The 26,246-nt window shown below is 39.7% G+C and overlaps 1 protein-coding gene across 1 annotated transcript in view; it reads left to right on the top strand.

Moving 5' to 3' along the window:
* Window positions 1–26,246, top strand: part of TTN (titin) — a 468,698-nt gene that overhangs the window by 48,257 nt on the left and 394,195 nt on the right. The window contains exons 6-7 of the mRNA XM_078847988.1: window positions 5,200–5,319; window positions 22,488–22,682. Of these exons, the coding sequence (XP_078704114.1) occupies window positions 5,200–5,319; window positions 22,488–22,682 (315 nt within the window). The remainder of the gene's footprint in view (window positions 1–5,199; window positions 5,320–22,487; window positions 22,683–26,246) is intronic.

The following is a 26,246-nucleotide window of genomic DNA, read 5'->3' as shown; positions in this document are numbered from 1 at the left end:
TCTCTCTCTCTCTCTCTCACACACACACACACACACACACACACACACACACACACACACACACACACACACACACACACACACACACACACACACACACACACACACTGGTGTATTTATAATTGTCTCATCTCCTGTGATGTCATTTGTTCTTCTACTGGTGGTTTAGTCCCCCTTACTGTGACTGCAACATGGATCTATGCAATACTAACTCCAGATCTCAGTCCTTTGCATAGGAAGGGTTTGAATCCAAACCAAACTCTGAGACCTTTTCAGAGTAACCCCAGAGCTCTGCATACACGCATAGATCTTCTTGAGAATTATCATATTCTTGTAAGAGCAGCACCATGAGACTAGGTAGGCTACTTGAGTCAATATTTATAAAATTTACACAAAAGTTTGGAAATGTTCACTTCAGAATGTCAAAGGCTCTTCTCATTAGCTGATAGTTAACTTCTGAATTTAGAATATCAAACTGTGCACTAAAATGTGCAACATTTTGTTGGTCAGAAAAACACATTGAACTTTTGCCTGCAGAGTCAAATGAAGATTCCACACACTGTTCAGGAAACAACAGGACCTTTACAATATATATAACTTGAATTACTTTTAGCAACTAGTGTGTTGATCAGATTTTAGGTTTTGATTGCTGCAATCTTTTTATGGTCCTTCGCAACAGTTATGTGACAAGCCACTAGCAGCCACAGTGCACTGCAGCATTGAGGTTTAGTGTCTCTGCCATCCAAACAAAAGAAACCCCACAAACGTGGAATGAAATTCCTTAACAATATTACTTTTCTGAAGTGCTGCAGAGTAACAAAGAAGAATGGTGACATCAAATAATTTCGTCTTAAAATTAAGCATCTTTTTAAAAAAAATCCCTTTTGTTGATAAAATCCGAGCAGAACCCCTTTATGCTTCTGCCCTGTCCCGTCTTTGTTTTTTCTTATTTAAATTCTGATTAAATGTCACTACTGCATGTCTGTACCATACATTTGCATTAAACATGTGATTTGGCAACAACAGACTTCCTCCCACCTCCACTGAAGTGAATGGCAAAGCTCCCATGGACTCAAATCAGAGCAGGATCAGAGCAAGTGTCTTCCTTTGGCACCTGTACCAAAAATCAATTTACATTTATATGGAAAAAATAGCTACTGTTGGTTTGCAGCTGCAAAGCCGAACAGCCAGACAATTATTAGATACCCCGTCCAAATTCAGAGGGGAAGGCTGGTCCCAAGGTAAAGGTGATAGCTTAGGAATTAGACCTGGGGTAAATTCCCTGCTTCATCAGACATGTGTGACCTCGGAAAGTCACTTAAACTCTCTGTGCCTCAGTTCCTTGAGTATAATGACAGATTCCCAAGAAGTGCACTAAATTGTAGGAGATCATACTCATGCATACGCAAACGTTTCATGCAAGAACACCCCTTTCATGGATCCATCACTGATGAAAATGAAGCTTGTATTCTAGACCAATTTTTATTTTTTGCATATCATCATCTGACTGGGATCAGTAGTAATAATACACAGGACTTTTCATCTTCAAACATTAACTAATAAACCCTGCCAACACTCCTGTGAGAGACAGCAAGACAGGTTGTCTTCCCGTTAGAGAAGGGGAAATACAGGCAGACTTGGGGATGACAGAAGAGTCAGTATCAGAACCAGGAGTGAAGCTCAGAACTTCTTAGCTAAGAGCTCTAGGTCTTGTGTGTCCCTCTGCTGGATTCCTTATTCTATTTGAAATCAAACAGGTAGGACCCACCTGAAAATAGTTTTTCTTTTCATTTTAACAAGTCAGCTCTTTATGTTATAGGAGAGAGAGGATGTTTTGCAGAAGTGGAATAATGGAACAAAATCAATCACATTTATTTATTTACGGTCAGTATTGGCAAAATTGTCCTGTTGCAAAACTCCAATGAAGTGAAAATCAGTACTGTTCTAGTTCACTGGCTTTCAAATTGTCTGATGCCATGAACCCCTTCTCTAATTGTTGAAAACATCATGGACCCCCAGTGCATTTACACTTGTATCAGGGAAAGTCCAGGCACCGTGTGATCTTCCTAAAAGCCCTTTTTGGACACAGTTTGACAACGCCTGTTCTAGCTGGCACTATTTTAGGGCTTATCTACATGGGGAAATTGTCTGGCAGAACTGTACCGCTATAATTACATCGCTACAGTTATACTGGTATAACTACAGTGGTATTATTCTAACAGTATATTTTTGTTGGTGTCCCAGCGTATAAAGCTCATATTGTTCAACAAAAGCACTCTTTCATGTTTTTCTTCAGACAGTTACAGAAAACTAGCTAATCTCCTCCCTGTTCACATATTTTCTATTTGTCTCCAATCTTTATCTTCACTACAGGGTTAACTCAGGTGATTGGTACCTAAGTCTGAACAGCTGGATTAGCCTAGCCCAGGTGTGAGCAGCCACATGGCAAAGCCTTACCTGATATTATATCCTTACTAGTGCTGTGCTCATCTGTGTCACTAAGACTTCTGGGGGCATGTCCCATGGTTCTTTACCCTGTAGCAAACTGAGCCACTCTGTGATGCTTTCCCAGTGACTCGTGGGAGCATTTGTCTGTCCTGGGCACAAGGAGGGAATTGTGGGGAGGTACTTGGAGGACTGTCTACACTTGAGTGGTTTGGTCTGTGTCCTCATTGCAAAGTGGGCAGATTTCCATCCCAAGTGAAAGCCCCATTTGGATTTTAGCCTATGGCCCCAGCCAAGCCAGCTATCCTGGGTTTAAAGCACCACTAAACTTGGATGAGATGTTTTTGTGGGTGGATGGGTGAAGGTTAGGGATAACGCTCATGGAAGTGCTTAAGATAACTCTGCAATGACCATATTTTAACTTATAACAGTTTCCAGGTACCGACAGGAATGCCTTTAATTCTTACTTTCATGGGTAATTTACAGCAAATATTGTGGTCAATAGCATGCTGTAAGGCAGTCATGCACTCAGGGTTTAAAAAAAATTAGTGGTTTTGTTTATCAGGCAATCAACATGCCCTGTAGCTTGTGCACAAAAAATAAAAGCTTACCAAAAAGAAATTTCTGAAAAAGTAGAATTCTGTGGGCTTCTGTCTTAAAAAACACCAAAGATAGCTCTTGCATAAGAGTTGATCTTACACTGCTAATATCACTCATTGACATCTGCAGTACTTAAACCCCAACTGCTTATACTCTTCATAATTAAAATAGACATTGCCAAGTGGCTAAGGGGTGAGCTTCTTACTGTAACAGAGGTAAAGGTTTTATTACTCCTCTGCTCAAGTCTATAGAAGCATGAGTTTGTTTTGGCAAACAGCCAGTATTTTCCATAGAAAAGAAAATTGCCTCAATTGACAGGGAAATTCTTCTTTCCCCTGTAGCATACACTTTCAATTTCATTTCCATAGATGCGAAGTACATGTTTTGTACGTCTTATTCCAGTATAAATGTTTTCATAATTTTGCATTGGGAAGTGTTTGTTTGGGGGGATAAGGAAAGGAAAGGCTTCATGGTTCAAAATTTTGGTCTGATCCCTACGTTTTAAATTTGATTTGATTCGATCAGATATGTCAACGTTACTCCAAGACTCCATTGGGCTTCCACTCATCTCTTCGTTCTACATAATCAACTTTCCTCCTTATAGGTCTGTCTTCATCAAAGGGTGACTTGTACAACTCTAACCCCATTTTTGGGAGGACAAACTAACCAGTGTCATGCTGTATTCCAGAGATGGGCCTGGTCCAAATGCCTCTAATGCTGATCAAAGTGTCAATCTGAACTTTGTGACTTGGGTCCACCTCTACCACAAACCTTGCACTGAGAATGAGAGCTTGTGAAAGCTCATCCTCCCTTGAAATTGAAAATATCATGTGCGTTCCCAAATGTGAATGGCTTTTGTGACAGTCATTCTCACTTTACACTGCCTTGGTTTTTGTTCAAATAATTAAAAGAGAATTATTTTATGAATTGTATTTTTTTGAAGCAGTGCACATACAAAACTCCCATGTGCTTTTGTTTGTAACTTGTATCACCAGCATAGTGTTCAAAAAAACGAGGACCCCTGTATGTCAATAAATAAATAAATAACTTAGAGGCACTTTAGAAAACGGTTTTGAGACTCTGCCATCAAATTAAAATTTAATTACATTAATAATCTGTTTACTTTCCTAGCTCCATTGAATTCCTTAGGTAATTTGCCCACTGTATTATTTCAGATGTGTTGAAAGCATTTTTTGTTATAAAAGTTCTTTTGGTTTTTAGAAAAATACAGAATAAAATAAAATTTTAAAAAGGCCTCTGCCGAAGCAGATCTCAGGAAATTCTTAGAGACATGCTCTCAAGTCTACATTCTTCCTATTGTACAAAGGAGTTTTAAATGTGATAGATAGAATATGGTGGTGGCTTTGCAAGACTTGGAAAAGATTGGAGCAAGTCTCGTAGGTACTAACTGATTCCCAGTACTATTTTAAAATGCAAAGCTTCACTCAGGGATCTTTCCCATGTGTTGTTTACAAGGAATGTATAAAGTACCTACTGTGAATCCAGAAGAAGTAGATGCAAGTCATTCTGGGCAATTTATGAGATACATTAACTACTGCATTTGTTTGCTGAATATTCTTGTTACAGTCAATCCAGCAAGCTGTAATTATTTTTTGGAATACAAAAGATTACTCTATAATGCAGTACAGTAGCTTCATTGAATTATTGAAGTTATAGTTAGAAAAGATCTATCAGGTCATCTAGTCATTGCTTTTTATGCGTCATTGTAAATATGCTCAAATTTATAGTCACCTGCTATACATGAAAGCATTTTTCCTAGGAAAAATGTATGATTTCTTTACCATTTTAGACTATGTATGTCTTTTTCCACATGTTACTACTACCTGATTTTTCTTTTCCTTCAGTCTCACCCACTGTACGGATTGATAAATCATTTGACATACTTTATGGAAAACAAGTCTTGTTTTGTTACATATATTCCCATATATGTGCACTTTGACCCATGATCTATTTCATATAGGTATATGAACTTCTGAATTAAAACATGAAAACACAGTGCTATGTATCTAAAATTGGGGCTTGTTTGAAAGACTAAATTGGTTCACTTAATACACCTAAAAGGTTGGACAATTATTTCTCAACCTTTAAAACTCTTCTCAACTCTTGGAAATCTCATTTTTGTTTTTTATCTAGGTAACATCTTGGTACAGGAAAGATATCAGTGATTATCTACATAAGCAAAATCTAGGCTCATCTTTAACAGAAAACGAAGAGCTACTTCATGAGCACAAGGAAATGGAATTCAAAGCTAAGGTAAGAAATATGAAAATATTAAACGAAAAAACTAACATTTATATTTTTATATATATATATACACACACACACACACAGAATATATGTGTACAGTCTATATGTTTGTGTATATGAGAAAGAAAAGTTTTATTTTAAATACAGCTAGTATTACACACACAATGTTCTTGGTACCGTTTTTCTCACCATAGCTTTTTCCTATATTCATGATAATATAAAGTAATTGTACATTTTGTTTATCTACCACCCTTCAATATAGTTGCCAAATAAATAGATGAGTCATTTAGAAATAAAAACAACATTGCAAGGGCTTGAGGGAAGTAGTTAAACAATTTGGGAGAGTTTTGATAATGGTAAACATAGGTGGCCAGTCACTATTACTGTAACGCTTTGTCACTGAAATCTGCAGATCACTTGGCAACAAAGTGGGTATAACGTAGGTTTCAACAGGAATTTGTAGCAATATGTCTGAAATAACATGATGGGACAATTTTATTCCTCTGCTGCATAAATGATGAGGGTAGGGTTAAAGATTATGTTGATATGAAAAAGAAATGTGTAGAAATGTAAAGAAAGAGCGCATAAATATTAGAACTCTCTTGCAGTTACTTAATTTTGATATAAATGTAATAGTTCTCTAAAGTGTTGGTACAATATAGTGAAAATTGCTCGGTGTGCCATTTTAGACTGGTTGCATTCAGAGAACTTGTCTCACGGGGCAGGCCTGTTTTGTGCTCAAGACCTTTGTTCATATAAAAATGTAAGTTTTTGAAAGGTGACTGAACTTAGGATCATAGAATATTAGGGTTGAAAGAGACCTCGGGAGGTCATCTAGTCCAATCCCCTGCTCAAAGCAGGACCAATACCAATTAAATCATCCTAGCCAGGGCGTTGTGAAGCTGGGCCTTAAAAACCTCTAAGAATGGAGATTCCACCACCTCCCTAGGTAACCCATTCCAATGCTTCACCACCCTGCTAGTGAAATAGTGTTTCCTAATAGACTATTTAGACTGTTCAGTGGTAACAGATGACAGAACAAGGAGTAATGGTCTCAAGTTGCAGTGGGGGAGGTTTAGGTTGGAAATTAGGAAAAACTTTTTCACTGGGAGGGTGGTGAAACACCGGAATGAGTTACCTAGGGAGGTGGTGGAATCTCCTTCCTTAGAGGTTTTTAAGGTCAGGCTTGACAAAGCCCTGGCTGGGATGATTTAGTTAGGGATTGGTCCTGCTTTGAGCAGGGGGTTGGACTAGATGACCTCCTGAGGTCCCTTCCAACCCTGATATTCTATTATTCTAATATCCAACCTAGACCTCCCACAATTCAACTTGAGACCACTTCTTCTTGTTCTGTCATCTGCCACCACTGAGAACAGCTGATCTCCATCCTCTTTGGAACCCCCCTTCACATAGATGAAGGCTGCTATCAAATCTCCCCTCACTCTTCTCTTCTGCAGACTAAATAACCCCATTTCCCTCAGCCTCTCCTCATAAGTCATGTGCCCCAGCCCCCTAATAATTTTTGTTGTCCTCCGCTAGACTCTCTCCAATTTGTCCTCATCCTTTTTGTAGTGGGGGGACCAAAACTGGACGCAATACTCCAGGTGTGGCCTCACCAGTGCTGAATAGAGGGGAATAATCACTTCCCTCCATCTGCTGGCAATGCTCCTACTAATACAGCCCAATATGCTGTCGGCATTGGCAGCGAGGGCACACTGCTGACTCATATCCAGCTTTCTCATCCACTGTAATCCCCAGGTCCTTTTCTGCAGAACTGCTGCTTAGCCAGTCGGTCCCCAGCCTGTAGTGGTGCATAGGATACTTCCTTCCTAAGTGCAGGACTCCGCACTTGTCTTTGTTGAACCTCATCAGATTTCTTTTGGCCCAATCCTCCAATTTGTCTAGGTCCCTCTGGACCCTATCCCTGCCCTCCAGTGTATCTACCTCTCGCCCCAGCTTAGTGTCATTTGCAAATTTGCTGAGGGTGCAGTCCATTAATAAAGATGTTGAACAAAACCAGTTCCAGGACCAACCCCTGGGGCACTCCCCTTGATACTGGCTGCCAACTAGACATAGTCGTTGATCAGTTCCCACTGAGCCCGACAATCTAGCCAGCTTTCTATCCACCTTATAGTTCATTCATCCAATCCATGCTTCTTTAATTTGCTGGCAAGAATCCTGTGGGAGACCGTATCAAAAGCTTTGCTAAAGTCAAGATATATCACATCCACCACTTTCCCCGTATCCACAGAGCCAGTTATCTCATCATAGAAGGCAATCAGGTTGGTCAGGCATGACTTGCCCTTGGTGAATCCATGTTGACTGTTCCTGATCACCTTCCTCTCCTCCAAGTGCTTCAAAATGGATTCCTTGAGGACATGCTCCATGATTTTGCTGGGGACTGAAGTGAGGCTGACTGGTCTGTAGTTCCCCAGATTCTCTTTCTTCCCTTTTAAAAATATGGGTACTATATTTGCTTTTTTCCAATTGTCCAGGACCTCCCCCAATCGCCATGAGTTTTCAGAGATAATGGCCAATGGCTCTGCAATCACATCAGCCAACTCTCTCAGAACCCTTGGGTGCATTAGATCTGGACCCATGGACGTGTGCACGTCCAGCTTTTCTAAATAGTCCTTAACCTGTTCTTTCACCACTTACGGATGCTCACCTCCTCCCTATACTGTGTGTCCCAGTGCAGCAGTCTGGGAGCTGACCTTGTCTGTGAAGACCGAGGCAAAAAAAGCATTGAGTACTTCAGCTTTTTTCACATCATGTGTCACTAGTTTGTCTCCCCCATTCAGTAAGGGTCCCGACACTTTTCCTGACCACCTCCTTGTTGCTAACATACCTGTAGAAACCCTTCTTGTTACCCTTCACATCCCTTGCTAGCTGCAACTCCAATTGTGACTTGGCCTTCCCCTGCATGCTCTAGCAATATTTTTATACTCCTCCCTAGTCATCTGTTCAAATTTCCACTTCTTGTAAGCTTCCTTTTTGAGTTTAAGCTCACAGAAGATTTCACTGTTAAGCCAAGCTGGTTGCCTGACATATTTGCTATTCTTTCTGCACATCGGGATGGTTTGTTCCTGCACCCTCAGTAAGGCTTCTTTAAAATACAGCCAGCTCTTCTGGACTCCTTTCCCCCTCATATTAGCCTCCCAGGGGATCCTGCCCATCAGTTCCCTAAGGGAATCAAAGTCTGCTTTTCTGAAGTCCAGGGTCCATATTTTGCTACTCTCCTTTTTTCCTTTTGTGAGGATCCTGAACCATTTCATGGTCACTGCTGCCTAGGTTGCCACCCACTTCTACTTCCCCTACCAATTCTTCCCTGTTTGTAAGCAGCAGGTCAATAGGAGCATGGCCCCTAGTTGGTTCCTCCAGCACTTGTACCAGGAAATTGTCCTCAACACTCTCCAAAAACTTTCTGGATTCTCTGTGCACTGCTATATTGCTCTCCCAGCAGATGTCAGGGTGATTGAAGACTGACCAGGTTTCTGAATGGCTGGAGTTATATCTTCTTTAAGCTTGATGGGTAATAGACCATCAATTTGTTTCCATAATTTATAGTTAACTGCTTCAGTGCTACCAGGTAAGCAGGGAAAAATGCACTCCTAATGCCATCCCAAGTGCCTCATATATCCTATTTGAAGTCACAGGTTTTTTGTCTCGAAAACGTTGGTTCTTAATGGCATATCACCACATTCTGCTGCAGGATGCACAGTGCTGTGAATACTAGGAGTGATGGGGTTAAACAATAATGATTGAGTCACAAGGCCTTTCCAAAGGAATATTATAACCTGCTGGGAGAAGTTGATGGTTTGGAGTGCCATCAAGGCTCACTAAACCCAGCTAGTCATTAATGCATTGAAGTTGTTATTGCAATTTACTATATCAGTTGAAGAAATACCATAACCCATGTTTTAAAAAATAATAAAGTATGAATTTTCAGTCTGTACAGCAGTGAACCCTGATCCATGGCTGGGGCCTCAAGGAACTATCACAATAAAATTTTATTTATTGCTAATCTAAATAACGGTTCCCCTATATATTAGCTAATCAGGTTGTTTGAATCATCCCACAGTATCTCATTCTTCATATAATGTTGTTTTAGAGTGCCAATTAGCATTGGAAGCTTTCCGTACAGTCATAACTTGGTGCAGCTTACCTTTATCCTTCTGTTGTTATTGTTAGCAGCATGTTCTCGCTCAGGGAAATCAAGTTCACTGAGTAGATCTTGTGGAATATATGCCATGCTTCTGATGTGAAATGTAGACACAGAAGCTAGCTTAAGCTGCACACAACAAATGTACTGCAGAAAGATGAGCTACAGATCTGTGTATCTCTTACATTTTCATTGTACTAAGCTGATAATATTACAAGCAGTGGGAAAGAGAAATTTGACACTTTGCTACATTTTATTTCCAGCTTGAGTATTCAAATGAGTGTTTCTGTAAAATTTGCTAGAATGGTAGAGGCTCATAGTAAATGTCATCACTAGACATACTGGTGTTTTGCCTTGATGGCAGAAGCACACTGAAACATAAGCTGATACCAAGTTCAGAGGTGCTCCCTGTTCAGACTAAGTAATATCAGCAAAAAGATATTCAGTAGACCAATTTCTTCTACAACACCTCCCTGTTGGTGACTCCACAGTGGAACATGTCCTTGCATATGTAAGTCCCCAGTCCCTAGTCTTCTGTGAAACCTTCCATCTTATATAAGGTTATCATCTCTTGTCTCCAAACTGCAGTGATGTCCCTTTAGTGATGTAGCAGCCTCATTTCTGTATCTCAGGATCCACTAGTCACACCATAACTCAGTTTGATGAAAGCTAGCTCCAATGGACTTCTCAAAAACAATTTTCGTTCGTTCTCTCTCTCTCTGTCAGGAAAGTCTCTGAAATGTGCTCCTGCCCTCCCCTTTCATCTCTCCCACGTATATATGAATCTGTATAGGGTGACCCTGCATCCCGTTTTGGCCGGGACAGTCCCTTTTTTAAGCCCTGTTCCAGCCATCACGACTTTTTTGGCAAAAGAGGGCATTTGTCCCATTTGCTCTTGCCAACCAATCAAGTTGGCAAGAGCAAATGGGACAAATACCCACTTTTGGAGAAGAAAAAAAAAGTGTGGTGTGGTGTGGAGGAATGTGCAGGGGGGAAAGTGGAGATGTCAGCCCCATGTAGTGGGGAGGCTGGGTTGAAGGAGGGGCAGGCAGGGTTCCAGCGACAGCCTCAAGTGGAGGGCTGGCAGGGTTCAAGTGACCAGTGACAGTCGGGGAGGGGGCGGGACGGGGAAATATGGTCACCCTAAATATGAGCCTTTTTACCACCTTTTAAACCCTTATTTAAATGTCCCCAAAGAGCTATTGCCTCAACCTTGAATTGCAGGATTTTGAATCTGCAATATTTTGCAGCTTTTAGGACAGCCTCCAAAATCTGATGCTCTCCCCAGATGAGATCACCACATTTTAAATTTCTGCACTGTATATGCAATCCTGTTCTGATTACGTTTGTTACTGGAGAAAGCTTTCTTCATGCTAAATCACATTTTGGTGGTCATTACATTGTAACAGCTCCAGATGTACGTCTGATCATCATTTCTGGTATAGTTCACAGCAAATGCTGTGCTAGGTTCCATCATCATTACAGTTCGGGCTCTCCTGCCTGGTTTGCCAGCTGTTACACTCGCAGATTCAGGGGATTGCCCCATCAAGTATCCTTTATTAGTACTTTTACAAATTTAAAATATGTATGTTTATAAAACCTCTCTATGAAAGTGTTACAGGAAGCTCAAATCTCTGCAGAAAAACATGCCTTACTTCCCGGAACTTAGCTAGAAGCAAAATTACATATATTCATAGATTTTTAGACCAGAAAGGATCATTCTGATCCTCTAGTCTGCTGACATGCTGCATAGTACATATGTCATAAATATAAAGGGAAGGGTAAACCCCTTTAAAATCCCTCCTGGCCAGAAGAAAAATCCTCTCACCTGTAAAGGGTTAAGAAGCTAAAGGTAACCTCGCTGGCACCTGACCAAAATGACCAATGAGGAGACAAGATACTTTCAAAAGCTGGGAGGAGGGAGAGAAACAAAGGATCTGTGTCTGTCGGTTCGCTGCTTTTGCCGGGGATAGAACAGGAATGGAGTCTTAGAACTTTTAGTAAGTAATCTAGCCAGCTATGCGTTAGATTATGATTTCTTTAAATGGCTGGGAAAAGAACTGTGCTGAATAGAATGACTATTTCTGTCTGTGTGTCTTTTTTGTAACTTAAGGTTTTGCCTAGAGGGATTCTCTATGTTTTGAATCTAATTACCCTGTAAGATATCTACCATCCTGATTTTACAGGGGTGATTCCTTTACTTCTATCTACTTCTATTTCTATTAAAAGTCTTCTTGTAAGAAAACTGAATGCTTTTTCATTGTTCTCAGATCCAAGGGTTTGGGTCTGTGGTCACCTATGCAAATTGGTGAGGATTTTTACCAAACCTTTCCCAGGAAGTGGGGTGCAAGGGTTGGGAGGATTTTGGGGGGAAAGACGTGTCCAAACTACGTTTCCCAGTAAACCCAGTTAGAGTTTGGTGGTGGCAGTGGTTATTCCAAGGACAAAGGATAAAATTAATTTGTACCTTGGGGAAGTTTTAACCTAAGCTGGTAAAAGTAAGCTTAGGAGGTTTTCATGCAAGTCCCCACATCTGTACCCTAGAGTTCAGAGTGGGGGAGGAACCTTGACAACATACTAAAGAATTTCACCAAGTAATTCCTGCATCAGTCCCTTATCTCGTGGTTGAGCTACAGTTTATTTCTCAAAAAGATACCCAATCTTGATTTTAAAACGTCAAGCAATGGAGAGTCCATCATATCTTTGAGTTATTTTAATGGCTAATTACCATCAGCGTTCCCCTTACATTTTTTTGCCCTATTTCTTGTCTGAGTTTGTTCAGCTTCATCTTCCAGCCCATTAGATCTTGGTAATGCCTTTTTCTGCTAGACTGAGGAGCCCTCGACTGTCAGAAATTTCCCAATGTGTGTCTTATACACCATGATCAAGATCCCTTTTACCCTGATGTTTGATAAGCTAGATAGACTTAGGAAACTCATTTGCTTTTTAAGGCAGCTTTTCCTTATTTCAAATAATTCTTGCCTCTCTTTTCTGAACCCTTTCCAATTTTTCAACATCCTTTTCAAAGTGTGAATTCCAGAATTGGACACTTTATTCCATTAATGGTCTCACCAGTGCATAGACGTAAATAATATCCATTATGACCCCTAAGTCCAGAGTCACTGCTTCACTGGATGCAGTCCTCCACCTTCTAAATGTGATCTACATTCTTTGTTCCTAGATGTATGAACTTGCAATTGGCTATACTGAAATACATGTTATTCAAATGAGTTCAGCTTGTGCAGAGATCCATATCAGTCTCTAATTGACCTGTCATCATTTACCAGTCCACTAATTTTTGTATCGTCTGTGAACTTGATCAAGCAATTTTTTTGCATTTCCTTCCAAATCATTGATATAGATATTGAATAGCATTGAGCCAAAAAATAGAGTAGTGGAAAAATAGAACACTAGAATTTCACACTGCTTTCTGTAGAACAAATATTTTTCTCTAAAGGAATTAAGTCTACATTCACAATGAAAGAATATGAATGTATATCAACACTTTCAAGTGCTACAACTATCCAGCCTAATACACTTTTGAGAGGATGACAGTATCCCTGAGGAGAACTATTTTGGAGCACAGCCTGCTACAAGATGCTCAGAGAGATTAGTTTGCTTTTTTGAATGGCAGAATTGAACCTTGTATTGTTGTAAATTCCAGCTGGGAGCACGTGCTTAAAAACTATATTAAAAATGTGCTATCTTTGCTGGGCACCTTGTATTTTGAAGTTACCTGGGTTGTTTTCAAACTGATAAAATTATTGCTACGTGCAATTCTTTTCCTAGTCTCTGACCAGTCTGTTGCTTGAACTGAACATTTATTATGTATCATGACTGCATTACCAGTGATACGTAATGAAATTGTAAAACACCCATAGAAAGTATTGCTTTCGTAAATCAAGCTCACATTGTCTGGGATGATAACATCTAATTTAAACAAAAAGATGATTTCTGAAGCTGAAAATTCTCAAAGCAGAAATTATTTAAGTCTCCAAATAGTAAAACAACTATATTAATTTTTCAAAATTCTTCTACTTTCTTTTAATGAACAGATTGTTTTATGTGTCTGATTCTTTAATGTTCTACACAGTTAAAAGCTGGCACCAGTTTTTGCAGCACATAAACTGGAAGCAGTCTCATTACTAATAGGAAAAAAAATAAAATTGAATTTTTCTGGAATCATTATAACTATAGTTAGAATTACTTCCCCCTCTGGAACTCTCTTTAGTGTCCAACTTGTGTTCTAATTAAAAAATGGTCAATGTTCTGCATTAACTTCAGAATGTAGTTTCTATCACCTCAGAAGTCAGTGTATGAACTGTCATAAATGCCAGTTCCTGTCAGATAATATGGGGAAGGTGCGGGAAGATCCTTTCAGTTCATATTGGAGAAATACTGTAAGGGGGACGTTGCATCAGACCCAGAAGTGTACTTTCTGTAGCTTTGTGGTTAACTGGAGAATGTCTGAATAGTCCTTTAAAAGGCACCAATAACTTAGACTGTCTTAGTTACCGTCCTGGAAAAAATCATAGCATTCCATCAACTCAAGAATAAAATGTGCTCACTGCATCCTTCCATACAGCAGGTCTTTGTCCAGCTAGCTGGAAGAAAAGGGGCATTGCCCCTTTAAAGGGTCCCCTACAGTGGGTGGGGAAGAGAGAGTTATGCATGGGCTATCTAATAAGTATTTGCAGGATTGGGCTCTTTACAAGTATGTGATGTTGTGTGGGCCTACAGAGAAGATAATGGTACTTATTGAAAATACATACATCAGTACTTCTCCTTTGGCTCTAGTGGTAGAGACCTTAGTTCTTGGAAGGGTTTTCAGTCCCTCAGCTCCCCAGCTATGCAAGCATGATTTATACGTAGTAGTACTATGCGTAGGCCCATCCTGGAGCACTGCAAGAGTGGTGTAGAGTTCATTTGCTCTTAAAAAAACTCTCTGACGCACCTTAGCACAGTTGTATTTAGATTATATTTACAGGCCCAAAGAGGTTGACAAGACTCTGTCACTGTCTGTGACAAACCAGGGTACAATCCAGACTAATGAGTAGCTGGGTCACCCTTGCCCTGTATCCTGGGCTGCCCTTTAGAATGCTCTGCTGCTGTAGCCTCCAGCCTGGGCTACTCACAGGCAGCCACCAGCATGTAAGTCACTCCCAGCTATGTCTCTCTGTGTGTTGCAGCCTATCAGCCATGCTCTGGCTCTTACCAGCTTTGGTTATACTGCAGGATGATCACCAATATTACCAACACACCCCAGAAACATATGTCTTGTACTGCCCAGCCCTCTCCTAGACTGTACAAATATACTGAGGCCATTATTCCTTTAAGGGAATAACATGCACACAACTTGTTATACCAAATGGAGTTACTCAGACACTTCAGCGTGAACACACTGGATTAGATAAAGCAATAAATGAAGTTTATTAACGGCAAAGAGAGAGATTTTAAGTGAGTACAAGTAATGAGCCATAAAAGTAAAAAAATGGTTACAAGAAAAATAAAGGTAAAATGGTTACTAGTGCCTAACTTCAACAAACTACATTAAATTCAAAGCAAAAAGCTTTCTCACCACATGCTTTCAACAGACTTACACTGACCAAACTCTTTAGGTCAGGACACCTTCCACAGAGCATCCAACAGCTGCTGCCTTTGTTTCCTCAGGTGCAGTGAATGTAATGGGCAGGGAAAGGGAGAGAGAGGGGTGCCTGGGAGTGTTTGTCTCTCCTTTTTAGTTTCAGTCCTCCCTCTTGAAAAGCATTTCCAGCTAAGATCCAGGGAACCAAGAGTCCATGTGGAAGGATATTCCCTGCTGAATTTTTTAACCTGTTTGAACTTTCTTTGCTTTCCCTTCTTGCTTGATGATTCTGTTCACTGCTTAAATGCAAATTAAGGCAAGCACACCGTCCTTTGTTTAGGACAGACCTATTTGCCAACTTCTGTTTGGGCAGGACCAGAGGTGCAAGTAAAATCCATGTCTTACCAGTAGGTGCGGGAGCCACCAGCTAAGGGAGGGGCACATGACCTTCTCACGTGACTCCTCACCCCCAAGCCCGGGGCTCCCACACTCTCCCTGTCCCCTCCCCAAATCCATCCCATGTTACCTGGAGGGGCGGGGGGGCTCTGTCCTCCTCCTGCTGTGACTAAGACACAGCTGGGGGGGGGGCAGGCCGGGAGCAGTACAGCTGCCAGAGGAGCTGCTGTGGTACACAGATGGAGACGCAGAGAGGTGGTTTTATTATGCTGACAGGAGAACATCTTCGCCAGACACGCTGCATCGGTACAGCTGCAGCTCTGTACGTATAGACATGGCATTAGGGATTTTTATATTTTCCTTCAGTTGAAGCAGTAGGTGTATCTACTTACTTCGGGCAATTACGTGAGATGGTTTTGAAAACCCACAGCATTTTGTGAAGAAAAAGTTTGAGGCTTTTATCTTAAAAATAACAAAATAATTTCACGTTCTTGTCTATCAGCTCTAATCCTCTTAAAAGAACAAAATCAATCAAGGGATCCAGAAGGAGCTCAATTTCCTTTCCAAATGGAAGAGTGAAAGCTACAGTTTAAAAGGCTACTACTGTGAGAAGAAAAATGAGAATAATGGCATGACCTGTGGAGACACACTGTGCACAGGTGTATACAGTGCCATGTGTCTTTAATGGGTCAGAGATATTCACATATCTCTGTCAAACTGAAAAGTCAAGATAATGGCAAGCTTTGTGTTCTTTCTGGTGGTGACAAGTAACAGAAATATTTTATTGCCAAGTGACAGACTTTTATAGCGTTAACACTTAGAAGGCTGAAGAACAGACAGAACTGACCAGGATTTTCTCCACTGAGTTTCCATGCCCTTGATAAACTTTTCCTTATAAAAAAGAAAATGATAAAATTGCATACTAAAAATAGTATATAAATGCTTCAGAAACTCACTGTAGGGACTGTAAAGAAAACGCAGTGAATTTTTAGTTGAGATCTGTACTGCTGCCTGTAGTGACTCAAGACCATGAGTACCAACCTCAGGGCAGACTGTTAGGAACCAGGGCACAAACGCCAAATGAGTTGTGAGTGCTATACTTAGATTTCACCAACCAAATATCAAGTGTAAACTCCTCAGGCACTATAAGAGCCTTAACATGGAGTCACAGACAGTCTCTTGGGTACTCTGATCTATCTCACCACCCAGGTGAGTGTGTCTTTGTGATAGATGATCCCTTACACCAAGAATCACAGCAGTCTTCAGGTTACTTCAAGTCCCAAAGGACCAGGCAGTTACCCCCAGTCAGTTGTACTTTAAACCTCACACCAAGGACAATGCTTGTAGCCAATCCTATCATAAACTATTTAAAGGAAACCAGAGAGTTATTTACAAGGTTAAAGCAGGTAAACATAGATACATACATGAATCACAGTCTTAAGTTTTGAAAGATAATATATGCTTCTATAGCAAGCTATATGTGTCCTTTAGGGCTAACCCAGGCTCAGCTGCTGGGGATCTCTTGCTTATACCTAGAAACACTTTGCCTCCCAGAGTCCAGCCCAAGAGAGATAATTAGTTCTTTATTGTTTTATTTCCCCTCCTATCATGTGCTCTGAGCTGCAAGCTCAGCTGATAGGAGAAGTACACTTGCATGACTCATCTTCATTGGGAAGAATGCAAAATAACAAAAGTCTTTTGTCCTCTTGTTGACAGTACATAGGGAAATTCCAGTTGCAACATTCCACAACAGTCTGTCTGGTATCAGTGGACCTTTTCTTTTGGGACAGGCATAACACCTGGATCACTTGATGATTACCTAGATTCATAGATATTAAGGTCAGAAGGGACCATTATGATCATCTAGTCTGACCTCCTGCACAATGCAGGCCACAGAATCTCTCCCACCCATTCCTGCGATAAACCTCTCACCTATGTCTGAGCTATTGAAGTCCTCAAATCATGGTTTAAAGACTTCAAGGAGCAGAGAATCCTCCATCAAGTGACCCGTGCCCCATGCTACAGAGGAAGGCGAAAAACTTCCAGGGCCTTTTCCAATCTGCCCTGGAGGAAAATTCCTTCCCGACCCCAAATATGGTGATCAGCTGAACCCTGACCATATGGGCAAGATTCACCAGCCAGATACCCAGGAAAGAATTCTTTGTAGTAACTCAGATCCCACCTCATCTAACATTACCTGTTCTGTTCATTCCCTCCGGGGCACCTGGCATTGGCCACTGTCGGAAGACAGGATACTGGGCTAGATGGACCTTTGGTCTGACCCAGTATGGTCATTCTTATGTTCTTCTATTGAAGATCCTCCCTTCACTTTAAATAATGTCTCTCTTGTGTCCGGTGATTTACACACAATCAGAGGCTCACAATACAACTGCTCAAATATTACCTTACAATGTGGGATACATGTGTTGTTATAAGTGAGATTAATGCATACAGCAACTCACAAGCCTTCAGGAAAATCTAAGCACTAAACTCATTTTTATAATTCTAATATATATTTTAACAATACTAACACAGATAAGAGCTAGACTGATTCCAGCCATATATTTGTCAATTTGTCATATATATTGTTCAGTTGAGAGATGGAGACCTTGGCATGAGCTGGAACCTGATCATCACAAAATCATATAGGCTATCAAATGGATCTAGCTACATTTAATGTCTTTAGAAAGTGTCCAGGGATGTAATATGTATGGAATTCTTTTAAAATGTTTAACTATTGCAATAAATTGCCATTTTCAGTTTGACTGAAAGGTTAAAGCATAAACTGTTTTAGGTGTAAAAGAGGCACATGTTTAATGTGGTTCTTCAAATAAATCAACTGTTGCCTAAAAATCATCTAGAAGGTGAATATTGGGCAACCAACAATGAAGGCAAAGGTATGAATGTTATTCTAGCGAAAGCCAGCTACAGTGCAGTCATTTCACTGTAAGTGGAGTCATTTCCTTATAATCACAGCCTCACTAGCTGGAGTTGTAACTTACTCATCACAATGCACTGAAACAATTTAGAACATTCATTGCAGCTCTCTGTAAGTAGAGTTTATCATATCTGAGCTAATCATAAGCAGAGTCCGTGCTATTGCATTAGGAAAATATCATTTGTTCTTGCAAAAGTAATATTTTATTTTTATTTTGAGATCTAACTATTTCTTCCATTACAAAATCAGCAAAAACATCTGCTGCTGAACTTTCTTGGCACTTTACCCTTACTAATGCCACTAGGGCAGGCCCTGTTAACGGATGCTAGCTTCATAGGAATGTATTTCATTGTTGTTTTCTAAATTAATTCACACTATCTATTCCGATATCAGTATGTTGAAATATAAATGAAAGGTCATGTAGGATCTCATCATAAAATGCAGTCAGTACCTGCAGTTGATGGGAGCTGGTGGAATTGAGTATCTCACAGGAGTGGCCCTATGAAGCAAATCCTGCAGCATTTATTCATACAAGTAGACCCATTAGAGTGCAATATATGTAAGGGTCTGTGCCCTCTATCTGCACAGGGACTGTGCCTTCTGTTTTGTAAAACAAAAACAATTCCTTTCAATAAAAAAGGAAATGTACAAAGAACAATAGAATGTAGGCAGTCTTGAAATTCTCATTTTTGCCAAGCTTTTTTTTGCCAAGCATTTTTGCCAAGATTTTTTCCCCTTCCAAATCCCTTGTAACTCTGTAGCCATTTAAATGTGTGGTCTTTTTTTGAATCCCACTAAACTCTTGGTCTCAATAATATCGTGTGGCAGTGAGAACAACAAGCTAATTGTCCAAGTAAAAATATTCCATTTATCATTGAATGTCACCTTGTTCTTGTTTTATAAGAAAGTGTAAATAGGAGAACCCAATTTGCTTCCTCTCTACCATTGATTATTTTATATATACTTGTTGTGCCCCCTCATATTAGTCCCTTCTGTAAACGAAACTATCACAATCTTTTCATTCTCTCTTTATCTGGATTTTCCCTCCATATTTTTCTAATTATTTTTGTTACCCATCTCTGAACCCCCTCTGCTTTTATTGAGATAGGGTGAGCAGAACAAAATATAGTATTCGAAGAGAGAGGATACAGTGACATGATAAAATTTCATTCATATTTTCCATCCTATTCTTTATGCCTCTGAACATTTTGTTTGCATCTTTGGCTGCAGCTGCATATTGAGCATTATTGAGCTGTCCACAATGACGCCCAGGTCTGTTTCCCAAGTTGTTCCAGTGAATTTAGAATCCAGTAAGGTGTATGAGTAGTTCAGATACTCCTTTCAGTGTGAATTACCTTGCATTTATCAACACCGATCTATCTTAAGTAGGCTTGACGTTTTATAAACAAGTAAGAAGAGGTCTGGATATGTCAGGGGATTGGAGGAAGCCTTTCACTTAGTTGCTGGTCCAAATCCAGCCCAAGTCAGTAGTGAGTGAAAGTTACTACCTTCATCACTATTCGATGGCCTATGTAAAATTAGCTGCTGATCTCTTTGAACAAGTTTCTATCACAAAGCCATTGCCACAACAATGGACAGTCTCAGAAAAGAGGTCAAGGAATGAATGGAAGTACGCAGGCTAAACTCCTCATCCCTGTACCTTAAGGACAAGTTTAAGGCAGTGGAATGGGATAGTGTGAAGAAGCTTACGCTAGGGCTGCTTATATTATAACTGTTCTGTAAATTATCAGATTATTTCTGACAGCCTATCAACACAGCATCTTTCACTAACACTTATTTCACTAAAAAATAAAATACAGATTAGAAAGAGAGCCAAATTCCCAGCATTTTTTGAGCACCCTTGGAAAAAACGGAGCCAAATGCCATTATTGTGCCATGTGTATACACCACAGCATTTTCTGAAAAACCCATTTTCCTTTGTCATATCTCACTTTAGAATATTTGTCAGTCTACACAAACGTCTTCTTTCTTTCTTTCTTTCTTTCTTTCTTTCTTTCTTTCTTTCTTTCTTTCTTTCTTTCTTTCTTTCTTTCTTTCTTTCTTTCTTTCTTTCTTTCTTTCTTTCTTTCTTTCTTTCTTTCTCCTTGTAGTGGGAGAAACTGCAACAGAAAAACTCTCTTTTCTTGTTTCAAAATGTATTTAATTCATTCGCAGAAAAAGTAGCAGAAAGATGCTAATTAAGGCAGGAGGGTTTGCAGCATAATAATAGATATTGATTTTGTTTTGAATAACACAATAGGTTTCTAATGTCAAATGTTGACAGGAACAACAGTAGATGAAATAAATGTTTTTATTGATTTTTTTTAATAGATTGTCCATTCAAAAACAAACAAAAACAAACCACAAAACATTAGTACTGAAACAGGAAGTACTATTGAAATCAAGAATGGTGGGACATTTTTTTCCTTTACCCTTTTAAAATAAGATATTGCTTTCAATTTACATTGCATATGAAAACCAAAATGCCCCTTTTAAAATTAAAAATGTCAGTTAGGATTAAGATGGAAATGAGGGAATATACTATAGGTAGAAAAATTCAAGTGAAGAACTTGTCTAAATGAGAAAGTTGAATAAGTTTAAACCCTGTGGGGGCACTTCTATAATGCTTTAAATCTGGTGTATATCGTGCATCAGTAACTTCACAGCACAAGCTAGGCCAATGTAATCATTTTAAAATAGATATAAGATGTTGATATGGGTTTGCACTGGATTAACTAAATTGTTTTTTAAACTGATTTACATTTCAAGGCAATCCAAGTAACTACATAGATTTCAAAGCACTTAGAGTCAAGCTTTAAATAGAAAGCTGGTTTAGCCCTAAACTATAGTCGATCTGGCAGCCCGCTGTTATTAAATCAGTGGAACTTCTGCATGTAGGCAGTGTCCACACAAACTTGCATTGGTCCAACAGTTTTGATACATCTGCATTCACCAATGAAAAATGTTTAGTCAGAACCCAGTTCTAGTGTTCTGATACTATAGTAATGAGTGCTATAGATATGTCTGTAAACAAACAAGCATCTATTCCTGGCTCTGCTATGGACTTTCTGTGCATCTTTGGGAAAGGCACTTAACAACTCTGTGCCTCAGAATAAGATTTCCTGTCTGTGAAATGGGGAGAGTGCTTACTTCACTCTGCAAAGTGCTTTGAGATCTATGGATGAAAAGTGCTTGTAACAGGATGGTCTGCCCCTTTGACGGCCTGGAGCCTGCCAGCCCTGTTTACTTCTCAGGAAGAGCTGGAGAAGAGCTCAATGTGATTATAAAACCCAGAAAGTGGCCCAGTTCATACAGGAGTGGCAGGGGAGAGATGGGCTTTGGCAGCAGGCCCTGCAGCAGGGGGATTGAAAGGAAGGTTGTGCCATGGGATCGGTAACCCACGATGGGTGGAGGAGCTTCTTTGTTTGGATGTTTTGCCTAAGTTTTATGTTTAAAGAATAAAACTGGCATGTGTGTTTGTGGAGTTGGAATGAGGCAATAGTTGACGGAGGCCATTGGAGAGGAACCTGTGATGTGTCCCTTCCAGGCCATGATAAATGGGGTAGCATCCTGACTCAAATGATCATTCATCACAGAGCTCTCAGCAAAAATAGTTAATATACACCCTACCATGTGGCACTGAAGCACGAACACCGAGCATTATGGCAACATTTCAGTTTGTCTTTGGCGGGATGAGGCCCCCAAATAGCCTGCAATGGCAGTGTGGTCTGAACTGGCCCTTAGCAGCGATTAGAAGTGTTCATTATCAAAACAAGTCAGGTTTCTGTGTGGTTGGGACTGCTTTTTATTTTATCCAGACCAATTTGCCCAGTGGGCATGCTGTAGGTAGTCTATACTTCTTTTGCTTGTGGGACCATCCTCTGGCACTTTTGCCACTAGACTCGTATTCATTAAAGCAGTCATTTTGCTCAGAAATCATTGGAGAGAAATTCTGTTTTAGTTGGCTATAACCTTCACTCATATAAAATTAAATCAGTATATTTGCCAATAACTGTAATATGTTACTATGCAACAGTTTCCTTTGGATCATTTTAGATACATGGAGTTAATTAAATCAGTACTTTTCCTTCTAGGAATGGAATTCCACTGTGGAAAAATTAAAAGCAGAAGCACTCAAGATTCTGTTTTCAGATGACTACGCAGAAAAGGAACATCTGAAGCTTTCAAATCAGAAAATAAATCTGTTGCAAGAAGAGTTGTGCCATCGTATGGAAGAAAGGAAAACCTTGTTACAAGAGGCCAATGACTTCTTTAATGCTGCTAACATGGTTAGTTAGAGGCCAAGTCTATAATTATAATCTGATCATATGACTGCTACTTTGTTCTTGAAGTCTGGTATGCAAGGGAGTGTGCAAATTAATGGACACAATAATGGAATAGCTGATATGGGACTCAATTAAGAATTAAAGGAGGAAAATATAATTAGTGCCAATCATCATGGGTTTATAGAAAATAGATCTTGACAAACTGACTTGATTTTTTTTAATGAGATTTGGTTGATGAAGGTAATGTTGTTGTAATATACAGAGATATCTGTAGAGAATTTGACTTGGTACCACATGACATTCTGATTAAGAAACTAGAATGGTGGAAAATCAGGATGGCACAGATTGAATTGATTAAAGACTGGCTAACTGATAAGTCTCAAAATGTAATTGTAAGTGGGGAATCACCACTGAAAAGGTATGTTCCACAGGGATCAAGTTTTGGCCCTGCTGTATTTAATACTTTTATCAATAAACTGGGAGAAAATATTAAATCACTACTGATAAAGTTTGCAGATTACACAAAGATTGGGAGAGAGGTAAATAATGAAAAGGACAGGTCATGGATACAGAGTGATTCGGGTTGCTTGGTAAGCTGGGTGCAAGCAGACAAATATATGTTTTATTATGGCCAAATGTAAAGTCACACATTTAGGAACAAAGAATACCGGCCATATTTACAGGATGGGGGAATCCATCTTGGGAACCAGGACCACCAGGTTCTTGTATAGCGCACTGCATCAGTAGATCTCAAAGCACTTCACAGTCTTGAATGTATATCTGTACAGCATCCTGTGAGACAGGGAAGTAATTTGTCTCCATTTTACAGAGGCGAACTAAGACAAAGAGAGGCTAAGTGACTTGCCAAGGTTAGTCACACAGGAAGTCTGAGGAAGTGAAGGGAATCCATCATCATCAATTCCAAGATTCGTGCCCTAATCACTACACCTTGACTCTGAAAAAGACTTGGGGGACATGGTGGATAATCAGCTGAACATGAGTCCCCAGTGTAATTCTTTGGCCAGAAAGGCTAATGTGATCTTTGGATGAATAAACGGGAATATCAAGTAGAAGTAGGGAGGTTACATTGCTCTGTGTTTGGCAGCAGTGCGACCACTGCTGGATGCTATGTCTACTTCTTGTGTCCATAGTTTAAGAAGGATGTTGATAAATTGGAGAGGGTTCCGAGAAGAGTTATGATAATGATTGATTGATGCCTTCTAGCAAAAGGCTTATGCATGGCTGGCCCTCGCTGTTCTGCCAGCCACGTTAGACGTCCACACATGCGTGCACATTCACCAGCTGAGGATAAAAAGAAGGCTGGAGTGCAGTTTGGCCAAGCACATAAATAAAATAGGTAAATAAGTACATAAATAAGCAGCTGAGCAATGTGTCACCCTCTCAGATGCTGATTTAGCATCCACTGGGACTGCCCTGATCACCTACCCTTTGGCTGGCCCTGGGTTAAAGGAACTCAGTTTGTTTATTTTAACAAAGAGAAGATTAAGGGGTCACTTGATCACAGTCTATTAGTACAGTATCTGCATGGGGAACTGAAATTTGATAATAGAGGGCTCTTCAGTCTCACAGACAAATGTATAATAAGATCCAGTCACTGGAAGCTGAAGCTAGACATGAGGTACAAGCTGGAAATGAGGTGCAATTTTTTTAACAGAGTTCATTAACCACTTAGCAAGTGCTGTGATGGATTCTCCATCATTGGCAATTTTTGGTGCCACTTTTGAAAACATACAGTCTCTCTCTGTGGCCCCATTTCACAGATGGAGAAAAGAGTACCTTCACAGTGGCATTGGGTCTTCATCCATTGATACTTGTTCTTGCTTAACATTCTTGGTTAAAAGGCACTATCTAAATACAAAATGTCATTTAAGAGAGAGTGTGTGTGTGTGTGTGTATACACACACAAATGTGTTTATTTTAAGGTGCCCATAGATGCAACCTTTTGATAACATAGTTTTGTATTTTTTCCACAAATTGTTTACAGAAGCCTTAGAAGATGGCTATTTCCAATAACATTTATATCCACCCTGTTAAAAAAAAAAATCCATATAAATGCACAGTGAACTAAAAAAGGACTTTTGTCCATGGTTATTTATATTTTGAACACCAGGGGGTGCTATTATCACATCTGTATTTTAACCTATAACCCATTCTCTTGGTTTTCATATATATATATAAAATGCATTGAATTAAAATTAGAATTAAAATTATTAAAAACCTCCAAAACTGCTATCTCTTCTTGCACACAATGGGCCTGATCCTGCTGTCACTGAAGTAAAAGGTAAATGTCCCATTGACTTCAGTAGAAGCAGGATTGGGACCCAGTATGTAGAGGACCTGATCCTGCAAACCGTTACTCATGTAAGTAATCCTTGCTCATGCATAGTTTCATTTAAACCAATGAGATTATTCACATGAGTAAAGGCTACTTGCACAAGTAACTGTAGGACCAGACCCTAGTTCAGAAAATATTCACATGCATCACAACCCTTGGCCTTTGTGACCTTGTGTGATCAAATCTAAACCTGGATTGGCTTGAACTATTATTATTATTTTGTATTTTTTGACTGTGCTAGGTACTTCACAAACACAAGCAAAGACACAGTTGCCTATGTGTGTCTTGCTGCCTTTTCTCATACATGTCTACCCTTCCCCAGTTGTTTGTTCTTTGGTCACTTCCAGTTTGAATTTCTGCAATGGTTTTTATGTTGGGCTACCCTCTGAAGACCCCAGGAGAGGACAAGTAAGGCACAATGAGGCTGCTCATGTAGGGGGAAATCCTACAAACATTTACTTACATGAGTATCTTTACAAACCATACTAGTCCCATTGAGTTAAATAAGTAAATGTTTGAAGGATCATACTCTTCTTTAGCTGTACTTCTGGTATGGACCATTTTACACTTGCACTTTATAGATTTTGGGCTACCGGTTTGTTTTCTAGTGCAAATCATATATATCATTATATATAAAGCCATACATAGTATGGTTCTAGCTAGTATGGTTCTGGAGAACATCTCTTTTCCTATGTATCATCCCAACATTTAAAATCATCTAGGTCATTCTAGCTACAAGTCTCCCGATTTGATATCTGGGAGGGGATTGGAGGCAAGGTGCTCTCAGTTGTGGAGGCTGTGTTCTGGAATTCACTCCTCCTTGTGGTCCAGTGAAGCCCAGTTTTGTTATCCTTCAGGATGTGTTGCAAAACTTAGCTATTCCAGTTCAGCTTTTTATCTGAGGATGGCAGCTTGAATGAGAGGAATTTTATTTTTGTATTTTAGTTGACGTTTTTGTCAGGTTTGTGCATGTTGTAAGTTATGATTTAGTATTGATTGTACACACTCCCAGAGACTCTAATGGATGTAATTAAAAATAAACAAATAGATGTACATGTTGCTTTATTTAAAAAAACATAGTTAATGAAATCCCCGCTCCTATTTCAGTATTGTAATTAGTCGTGACTAAACAGATACAGAGAAACAATTGGAACAAGCCCTAGAGCTTTCCTGAGAGCAAAAAGACTGGGAAGAGCCAGATGGCAGTAGAC

The sequence above is a fragment of the Lepidochelys kempii genome, chromosome 11 (assembly GCF_965140285.1).
Source record: "Lepidochelys kempii isolate rLepKem1 chromosome 11, rLepKem1.hap1, whole genome shotgun sequence".
NCBI classification, from domain to species: domain Eukaryota; kingdom Metazoa; phylum Chordata; order Testudines; family Cheloniidae; genus Lepidochelys; species Lepidochelys kempii.
The sequence above is the reverse complement of the archived record's forward strand: the minus strand, read 5'-3'. Positions and strand labels throughout refer to the sequence as shown.